The 11,147-nt window shown below is 36.8% G+C and overlaps 1 protein-coding gene across 1 annotated transcript in view; it reads right to left on the reverse strand.

The window, feature by feature from the left end:
* Window positions 1-910, reverse strand: part of LOC104743065 (NAC domain-containing protein 86-like) — a 2,990-nt gene extending 2,080 nt beyond the window's left edge. The window contains exons 1-2 of the mRNA XM_010464184.1: window positions 652-910; window positions 183-451 (exon numbers count right to left, since the gene is read on the reverse strand). Coding sequence (XP_010462486.1) covers window positions 183-451; window positions 652-808 — 426 coding nt within the window. The 5' untranslated portion in view covers window positions 809-910. The remainder of the gene's footprint in view (window positions 1-182; window positions 452-651) is intronic.

The following is an 11,147-nucleotide window of genomic DNA, read 5'->3' on the forward strand; positions in this document are numbered from 1 at the left end:
TTTTCCTATACTAGTGCTCTCTTCTTCTGCGTCTTCTTCTTCTCCTTTTCTCTTTGGAATTTGTATGTTCTTCTTAAACACTCGGCACAATGCATACGACTCCTGTTTAAGGTTATCATTATCAGAAAACGAATAGATTTATATCTTAATAATGAAGCTTGTGCGCATGGGAAATAATTTACCTTCAAGGAGGAGGAAGGAGCGTTGGTGAGACGATATTCATGCATCACCCAATTAGTACGAAGTCCATGAGGAGCCCTTCCTCTATAATAAACCAGGGTCTTCTTCATTCCCATCTTTATCTTCTTTGATTCTACTGTACGGTCTTTCCCTGTGGCCTTCCAATAACCCGCTCGGGTGGCACGGTTTGTCCTTGACCCATTGGGATACTTCTTATCCCTTGTGCTATAAAAGTACCATTCCATGTCGTTCCCCGGCAAAAATGACTTTTCTGTTACGCATATTATAAGATTAAATATGGTTAGTTCGATTCAAAAAACCATGATCGATGTAATATATGTATGAATGCATCATGTCCAAGTGAATGTGTAATTATAACGTTAGATGATATAAATAAGCTGAACAGTATATATATATATATATATATATATACATGTTAGATAGAGAGGGATAGAGAGTGTTGGATCGTACCAGGCAAGTCCCATGGCTCGCATTTATAGAGATCAACTTCTGGGATGATCTCGAGCTCAATGGCTCGGCCGTTGACCTTCCTATCGAGATAGTACGCAACTAGCTCTTCATCTGTGGGATGAAACCTGAATCCTGGAGGCAAACTCATGGGCTCCATTCAAAGTAGCTAATGCGGTAGAAGAAAGTGAGAGAGAAAGAGACGAGAGATATTATAGAGGGTAGGAGGGGTGTTCGTACGATATATGAAGGAGACTCTATATAATTGAAAATAAGAAGAGACCACACCGCAGGAGATATGATATGGGAATGTATAAAAGTATGCCATGGGATTGGAATCTTCTGAGACTAATATTTTGTCTTACTTTGGGTTTACTTTTTGGTCAGTGTCTGTCATAATACTCATCACATTTATTTTTGAACCAATATTTATTTACATTTAAAAATAAAAAAATTGAACTCTAGCTTTTGAAGATTCTGCTGCAAGTGTGAAAACCCTAGAAGGAGAGACGGAAAAAGGTTAGCTAGAAGGTCCCATTTTACAAGATCTAACATATATATGCATTCATGTATGCATGTATGTATACAAGCTACGCGTTTCGGCGTTTATAATCCCGGTGAGGGTAACGTATGTCATGATGTGAAGTCCCATTCAATCTTTTCTAATATTTAGGGGATCCTATAATTTAGTTAACTTGCTTTAAACCAAAAATGAAGGCTTTTATAATGTTTAGGGGACCCTATAACTCTTCTCAAACCAAATCTATCTGGCGACACCTAAACACTTTCGTCTTTTTTTTTTTCTTTTTTGTTCCGTTTGACAGTTTGTTGTAATATTTTATGTTGTTGTTATTGGTTTTTGTGATTTTTTTTTTTTTTTTTTAATGAGGTAATGAAAAAGCAGCATCTAAGTCGACTTTGGCTTTAGTGTTGGGAGGCTTCTTTATTCCCTTTTACATATGGATTAAAGACGTTGTTCGACTCTTTTACATCATTACTCCCACACAATCTTTGACTCCCTTTCTATCGGCGCTTCAATTTTACTTACTCACGGTCAAATCTCTTTTTGCCTCGGCTATCTCTCTCGGCCTCGATCCAAAAAGATAAATTTTAAAAATATGGAGTATGTGACATCTTCACTTGTATATATGATATATATATATACTCTCATATATACAAATGTCTCGTTTTCATATTCTTTTTCTTTACTAAAATATAATTCACATTTACGAACACTGGGGACATAATTTTAAGTAATCGTAAAAGAAAGGGTAATCAAACGTTTATGCAAGGAAATGAGCAAATACTGACAACAAGTTGAAACACAAACTCTTCCTCTCTTTTTTCTTCTGTAAGAAAATAACAATAACATTTTAGGTAAGCTTTAAGATGTGGTCACCAATAACTTAGGGCGAGAGAGAGAGAAAAAGAAAAGAAAAGAAAAGAGAAATTAAACTGAAAGATATTTTGGCGAAAGATGCTTTAACAGTTTAACATATACTAGTAGTCTTATACCGTTATACGATATCAACTGTCATGCCACAAATGTTTAACCACTTTGTTTTTTTTTTGGTCACAAATTAAATCGAGTCAAGCTATAGGAACAAATAACGTGACAATTGACAATATATATAAACGGTCGATGTGTGTGTGTTAGTGTATATAGATATATAGTTTGCAATCTTTGCATAGCAAATGCGAAAAGAGTAATGTGGATTGATTGATTAATAAAGAATTAAAAACAACGAGTAAGCTAACATGCAAGCCTAACTAAAGACATGCAACCTTTGACACGATCTAAGGAAAACGAATAAAGCTTATCTAATTAAACATGTTAAAATTAATTAAACCTTTATATTTTCATTTAACAATTAACATGCATAATTAAACAATGTTCCGCACTACAAGAAAACAAGGCGATAACTAACAGATTTATTGACAGCACTAATCTGTCGATAATTACCGACGAATATCTGACAGAAGATTAATTTGTCGGTTGTTCGTCAGAAAATTATTGACGGACGAAATCCGTTAGTTTTTCTGACGAATATCTAATTTTCTTCGCGCGTGTCAATTTTGGTCTGTGTTTTTTTAATTTGTTGGTAATCCGTCAGAAATAACCGACGGAAAACTGATAGATATTAACTTTTCGTTGGGTGTGTCAAAATTTGGTCTGTTTTTTTTTATCCGTCGGTAATCCGTCAGAAATAACTGATGGAGAACTGACGGTTTACGTGTGGATAGTGTAAAAACTTTCTAACTTAGCTCCATAATGCACTTTTTTTATAAGCATTGTATAAAAGATGAGTTTTCAATGACTAACTACTCTTCTTTTAAACTACATTCTTCAAAATTTGTGTTTTTATAAAAAAATAGGTTGTTTACTTAAAGTACTTATGGTGTGGTATTACATCTTATAGGTAAGAATTTGCTATTTGTCTTTGAATTTTTTTTTTCCTCTAATTTAATCATATAGATGTTTATTTTCACAAATAATTTCATAGTTAGTATATAATATATAGTATATGCATATTTTTTAATAAAAATGATGAAGTTAAGAGTTTTAGTCTTAAATCCGTCAGTAATCCGTTGGTAATATGTCGGAAATAACCGATGGAAAACTGACGGGTATCGAAATTTTTGCCCGAGAGCCAGATACAGAAAAATTTTCGAGACTCGGGAAATAAAATTGTTTAGTCATAACTGACGAGCTATCCGTCAGCTATTCCGTCGGTACTGTCAATATTACCAAAGCGCTTCATCTTCTTCTCCCCATATTGTTTTTATTTTTATTATCTTCTTCTCCCCGTATTGTTTTTATTTTTCTCAAAATCTTTCTCAAATCCTCTTTCCAACTATCTCTAACCTCCAATGATTACTTCCTTCCAATTTGGCAAGTCTCTCCTACAACTCTCTCCAACTTCAAGAAGATGAGTTCTCTTTTTATTTTTATTATAGATTTGCTTAGTTCTCTTAGATTTTTTAGGAATAAAATAGATTTGTTAGGTTTGATAGTTTGTTCTATTTGGGTGTTATTGATTTGATGAATTGGTTTGTAATAGATGTGTGTTAGATTTGTTAGACTTGGGTTTTATTGGATTTGATGATTTGGTTTTGATGAATTTATTTAGTTTTTATACATTTTATAATTTTTTGATATATTTTGATTAGTTTTTACAATGGTTCTAATATTGTTAAGTATTGATTTTATACATTTTATTAATTTTGCTTTTATTTATTTTCAATTAAGTATATAATGTATATTATGATTTTTAATATTGTTAAGTATATGATTCACCAAAAAATATTGTTAAGTATATATTGTTTTTTTTGGAACAATTTTTAGTTTTTTTTTACAATTTCTTGTTTTGGGTTATTAGAATATATTTTCTAAAACTTTTAAACTTCTGAATTTAAATATTTAAGCATTTAGATAATTTAGTATTTAATTAAATTTTTATAATTATGCTAATTTTGTTTTCTAAAATTTTACTTTTTTGAAAAAAATTATATATATAATCCGTCGGTAATTCCGTCGGTATATCGAGAAATTTCTGAACCATTAGCCGTCAGTAAAACGATTGTCGGAAATTCATCGGTAAAACGATTGTCAGGAAATTCATCGGTTAAACTTCTGTCGGAAATCCGTCAGTAATTTCCGACGGATTTCCAACAGAATAATTTTTCCGACAATCTAGATCCGACGGACGTTTCTGTTTGTTTTTCGTCGGTAATGGATGTTTCCGACAGCTAACTGACAGATATGCCTATCGGTTCTAAACTGTTTTCTTGTAGTACCGGAAAGAGTGTTGTAGGTAAGATCTGATGGTGGTAATAGAGTTTCGGTCTGGATTTGTTAGCTTCGGTCGAATAACTAACTAGGCCGCCGAAATAGAAGCAAAATAGTGCATTTTGCTAACACCAGATTTCCTGAATGGGAACTGATGTCTTGAGTACTCAGACATGTTTCCAAGCCACACCTCCAAGGCTCCAACAAGTGTTTTCAGCCCACTTTGTAATTGCCCAATCGAGGAGTTTCAAACTTTCAATTAAAATAATAATAATAATAATAATAATATAATAATAATAATAATAACTAAACAGTTTGATAAATATTTGTTTCAAACTTATAATATCGATATAGAGACTCATGGCTATCCCTTATTAACGCATGCTATAATGTCTCGCGCATTTCTTGGATGGTCTTTTGAAAATAATTTTGAGTTTTCAGATCTGGTAAAGATCTAGATTGTTTGGCATCCCTCTGTTCAGGTCTCTATTATCAGCAAGTTCCTGCAGATGATCACATGTCGTGTAAAACTATCTTTTGTTCCTCACCCGCTTGTTATCTCAGTCGTCTACGCCTCCTCTACGAGTAACTCTGCAAGAAAAAACCTTTGGGCTGATATTGTAGACTTAGCCGTGGACTCGACAATTTCAAGCACTCCTTGGTCTGTTCTAGGCAATTTCATCCAAACGTTATTGCCTCACGAGCACTCCGCGCAAGACGCTAATTTGTTTACTACTGGAATGCGTGACCTCAATCAGTGTTTCATCTCATCCTCGCTAGCCGACCTTCCCTATTGCGGCAACACATTCACTTGGACAAACAAACATACAATTGGTCATGTCGCTAAGAAGATAGATAGAATTGTTGTTAACGAGGAGTGGATCTCAACCTTCCCCTCTTCCTTAGCAGTTTTTGGAGAACCTGCCTTCTCTGATCACAGCCCGTGTTGTCTATTCCTGGATAATCAAGCATCGAAAAGGAAAAAACCATTTAAATTTCTGGTCCTGTTGAACAAACATCCAGATTTTGCTCCCTTGTACAGATCTGGTGGGATGCGCTAGATTTTGATGGGACCAAGATGATGAGAATAGCAAAAAAGCTGAAAGCTTTGAAAGTTGTGATCCGTGAGTTCAGCAAGGAAAACTACTCAAGCATTGAGAAGCGAGTCCAATTGGCCTACAATGAACTCCTTCGCTATCAACAAGAGTTGCTCAAAGCACCCTCAACACAGCTGATTATCCAGGAGAAACAAGCTCATAAGGAATGGTGCTTTCTAGCCAGAGTGGAGGAATCCTACGTCAAACAAAAATCTCGAATTTGATGGGTAGAGGAAGGGGATAAGAACTCAAGATTCTTCCACCAATCCATCGTCACTAGACAACGTTTCAATGAGATCATTTTTCTTCTAGATAATCATGATCAGGTGGTGGACTCAAACCAAGGTATCCAAAACCTTGTGGTGGAATTCTACAAAAACCTCCTCGGAGAGCAGAATCAAGCCACCACGGCTGCAGTTTCTGAAATAGTTGAGCTGATTCCTCAAAGATGCTCAATTGCCGCTGTTCAGACCCTGCAATCGCCAGTCACACCGGAGGAGATAAAGAGAGTGGTTTTCTTGTTGTTAAAGAACAAAGCCCCATGCCCTGATGGTTATTATGTTGAATTTTTCACGGCTCATTGGGAAACAGTCGGTCAATCATTGATTGAAGCAGTCTTGGAGTTCTTCAGCTCTAGTAAGCTGCTTAACTAGTGGAACGCCACCATTCTGACTTTGATCCCTAAGATCCCAAATGCTCAACGGGTGGCTCAGTTTCGACCTATATCATGTTGTAACACTCTATACAAGATTGTCTCCACGCTCCTAGCCAACAGACTCATGAAGGTACTGCCTGATCTGATATCAAACTCACAATCCACGTTTATACTGGGAAGGCTTTTGGTGGAGAATGTGTTGTTTGCAACTGAGTTAGTACAAGGGTTTAACCAGAAGAATATTTCCTCAAGAGGTATGCTCAAACTGGATCTCATGAAGGAGTTTGATTCGGTTCACTAGGGATATATAATAAACGGGAAAAAAGTAAAAAAAATCCCCAACTTTCAAGATGACGTTTTAATCCCAAAGTTCATGCTTTTTTCGTCCCAAATTTGAAAGTTGGGGATTTTTTTGATATTTTTCCCTATAATAAACACCCTCAAGGCAATGGAGTTCCCTGATCACTTCACTGCACTGATTGATCAATGCATTTCTACAACCAGCTTCTCTGCCTGTGTAAATGGAGAACTATGTGGTTTCTTCCGCGGTGTAAAGGGACTACGCCAAGGCGATCCCCTCGCCTTATCTATTTGTCTTGGCAATGGAAGGGCTCTCGCAGCTTCCATTAAAGAGGTACACCTCAAACCAGATTGGAGCTCATCCTCTGGCTATTGCCCTGAAAAGCATCCATTTAGCATTTTCGGACGACATCATGGTGTTTTTTGATGTCAAAGTCAGCTTCTTAACTCACATTGCGGAGGTTTTTTAAGAATTCTCAAGAATCTTTGGCCTTACAATGAATTTGAGCAAAACGGACCTGTTCGTAGCAGGAGTGAACCAAATTGAAACATCCCAGATGGCGTCTCTTGGTTTCTATATAGGTTTACTCCCAATAAGATACCTCGGGCTTCCTCTTATGCACAGGAAGCTAAGACTAGTTGAGTACAGACCACTTATCGAGAGACTAACAAAGCGATTTTCCTCTTGGACCTCTCGGGCATTATCATATGCAGGATGGCAACAACTCATATCATCGGTGATCTATGTTACCATTAACTTCTGGATGGCCGCTTTTATCTTGCCAAAGGGGTTTATTAAGCAAATCGAAAGTTTGTGCATTAACTTCCTTTGGGGTGGAAATGGGGTCAGAAAGGCTCAGCAAAGGTTGTTTGGAGACACTTATGCCTCCCAAAAGCCAAAGGAGGACTGGGTTTTAGATGCTTATCTTAGTGGAACAGAACCTTGATGCTTAAGCTTATTTGGCGGTTATTTGTTGCCAGAGACTCCCTATGGGCATTGTGGATGCAAAAGAATAAAATCAAAGATAGGAGTTTTTGGGGTTTGGATGTTAAAAAACAAACTTGCGGAACTTTGATATCCATGCTCAGACTACACCACACTGCAAGATCATTCCTTCACAACCACATGGGCAATGGTCAACAGGTTAGCTTCTGGTTCGATAGATGGACTCCATTTGGCGTGTCAATAGATTTCATGGGACTATCCAATCCAGCTCAAACAAGCATCCCACTACATGGAAAAGTTGCTCATGCCTGCTCAAATGAGGGTTGGGCTCTCCGACCAGGAAGATCAAGTCAAGCGGAGGCTCTTCACGTCCACCTTACGTCGATTAACCCTTCCTCCCTATCCGTGATCCCAGATTCCTATTCATGGCGAATTGGTTCAGAAGATTTGGAAAATTTCTCATCATCTAAGACTTGGGATGTCTGATAAACAGGTTTTCACCTAGGGTATCAATTCTCTATGTAGTTGTAGTACAAAGGGTTATCAATCCAAATGGTTGTCTATTGCTAGCAGGAAGGATATGATCAGAACAGTGCAAATCAAGCCAAGCAAATAGGGTTTTGATATAACAATCCTAAAATAACTAAAAGGAAAGAATATAAACAAGAAACCACACGACCTAAGCACTCTATGCAAGCATTCGAGTACAGGATCGGGTGGGATGATCGAGTAAGCAAATGGGATATGAACAACTCGAGGTGTTACTCGATGCAGGTTATCGTGTACCTGGTCGGGTAAGGAAACGAGTAATGAAAGAAAATGTAAAAAATTAAAATACGAAAGCTTCTAAGGATGAGGTAATCGAATCCTAAGTATTTTTGACTGGTACAGATGCCTTACATGCCTCAAGCAAATATTTCCTAGACATGAACCTCTAAACCTTGTTACCACACTCTCGCACTAGCAACAATCAACCTTGATCACTCCCCTACCAAACTCTCGTTGGAGAAACATGACCAAGCAGGCATTAAGATCCGATTCATTATTGTCAGTAAACCCCTTACTCATCTAATCTCTTAGGCTAAGTGAGTAAACCTCTAGCATTGGTTGATTCAAGCATCTCATCTACACCTCTCGGTGTTAAAACACCTTAGATCTAATCTCAACCTCTCGGTCTGTTGACAGCATTAAGAACACCAACCTAGAAGGAAATCTATCAAACGTATACAATCAAGCTAAGACATCCTAACCGATCAAGAATACAAAATCATCTATCCCATCCCTAGAAACTTCACTACACTACTCGGACATAATAACAAGAAACATAACAACGAATAAGAATGAAAATTGCATTATAACAAACGGTAGAGTAGAGTAGAAAGAATACATGATAGAAATCTAAAGAAACAATAAAAAGTATGAAATAAAAATGTAAAACAAAAAGGAAAAATGTTTGAGTCGCTCAGTTCTCTCACAGAAGCTCTCACTCTCTGGTTTGAGGGTCTGCGGCGTGCTCGTTTGCGACCTAGGAGAGGAGAAGTTTATATACGGAAACCCCNAAATGTAAAAAATTAAAATACGAAAGCTTCTAAGGATGAGGTAATCGAATCCTAAGTATTTTTGACTGGTACAGATGCCTTACATGCCTCAAGCAAATATTTCCTAGACATGAACCTCTAAACCTTGTTACCACACTCTCGCACTAGCAACAATCAACCTTGATCACTCCCCTACCAAACTCTCGTTGGAGAAACATGACCAAGCAGGCATTAAGATCCGATTCATTATTGTCAGTAAACCCCTTACTCATCTAATCTCTTAGGCTAAGTGAGTAAACCTCTAGCATTGGTTGATTCAAGCATCTCATCTACACCTCTCGGTGTTAAAACACCTTAGATCTAATCTCAACCTCTCGGTCTGTTGACAGCATTAAGAACACCAACCTAGAAGGAAATCTATCAAACGTATACAATCAAGCTAAGACATCCTAACCGATCAAGAATACAAAATCATCTATCCCATCCCTAGAAACTTCACTACACTACTCGGACATAATAACAAGAAACATAACAACGAATAAGAATGAAAATTGCATTATAACAAACGGTAGAGTAGAGTAGAAAGAATACATGATAGAAATCTAAAGAAACAATAAAAAGTATGAAATAAAAATGTAAAACAAAAAGGAAAAATGTTTGAGTCGCTCAGTTCTCTCACAGAAGCTCTCACTCTCTGGTTTGAGGGTCTGCGGCGTGCTCGTTTGCGACCTAGGAGAGGAGAAGTTTATATACGGAAACCCCTTTGACCTAGCTTCCCAGACCTGTCCGATGGTCTACTCGATGGGGTACATGAGGATGAAGTCGGGTTACTCCTCGGGTGGATCTTCGGGTTGTTCTTCATGCTCTTGGATCCTCCTCGATCGTGTTGGGGTTCAGACTTGTTCTTCCAGCTCGATGGCTCCTTCGGGTACATGCTCGGGTTTGTCCTTGTTTTTCCCCATTTTAGGCTCTTAAGCACCTGTTTTCATCCAAAACATGCAAATGCAAAAATGCAACACCCTAAATGGCGTTAAAGTGAATTCCTACAATAAATGACCTAAAAATGCTAAGTTAAGGGTATGAACAATGCAAAATATGGGCAAAAAAGGATGCTAAAAACATGCACATTAGAGAGTTATCAGACCCCCAAACTTAAATCTTGCTAGTCCTCTAGCAAGGAAGTAAGAGGGTGCGGTTTGAAAGCGGGGACTCATAGCCTTTATATGCTAAACGAAGGATTCAAGCTATAGTCCTTAAAGATAGTTTAATGGTGCTAAGATCAATCAACATACTTACAAATATTTTTCTATGCTTATTACCATGCATCGATCTAGTTCAACCTCCAACTAAAAGTAAAGAACATCTCTTTCACATTCAATTAAGTGTTTGGCGAATTCTTGCAAATGGAAGGTGAATCAAGCTCAATCGGTTTCAAGGGTAAGGCTTTTTAGTAAGGTGGTTTCAAACAAATTCTTTGGGTGGTTTTCTCTCAAAAGATGGAATGCTAGACAGTTGTGAAAACTATCTAAGATTGAGAACAATTTGGGCATACAAAGCTTAACTCTTGATAATCTACCCTTTTCTCATTCACTTTCTCTTTTTTTTTTTTTTATTATATCAAACCCCCTAGAATTACACTACCCACATCATTGATTTAAACTCTCCTTTTTTTTACTCCCTAAGGTTTAGACTTTAAACTTCTAGCTCTCTTCTCTTTTTTTTCTTTTTTTTCTTTGCTAAACTCATAACATGTATATATATATATATATATATATATATTCTTTCTTTCTAGGAGACTATAGCAAGATTTTCTTCTCTCTTTTTATTTATTTATTTTTATTTTAGAGACTTAGAGCTAATTGATTATATCCTTAGGGACTCTTTTTTTTTATTCCTCTATCCAACCCTAAATAAACATTCTAACCACTTATCTTTCAAAACCGAATCTATTGGCTAGTTCAAACTCTAACTTAGCTAAATCAAGAGGCAATTCTTTGTCGTTCTCAATACTCTCAAGGTTTCACAACCTATAGCACAATGAAAAAGGCCTCACTCAACAATTCACAGCAAGGTTTGAAAGAAAGGTTTGGGTTCATGGGTAGGACAAACAAATCGGGTTAAACGAAAAAGATTGGTGAAATGGAATGCCAACCCGAGTTTAGAGTTACCATGA

This window comes from Camelina sativa, chromosome 14 (assembly GCF_000633955.1).
Source record: "Camelina sativa cultivar DH55 chromosome 14, Cs, whole genome shotgun sequence".
Taxonomy (NCBI): domain Eukaryota; kingdom Viridiplantae; phylum Streptophyta; class Magnoliopsida; order Brassicales; family Brassicaceae; genus Camelina; species Camelina sativa.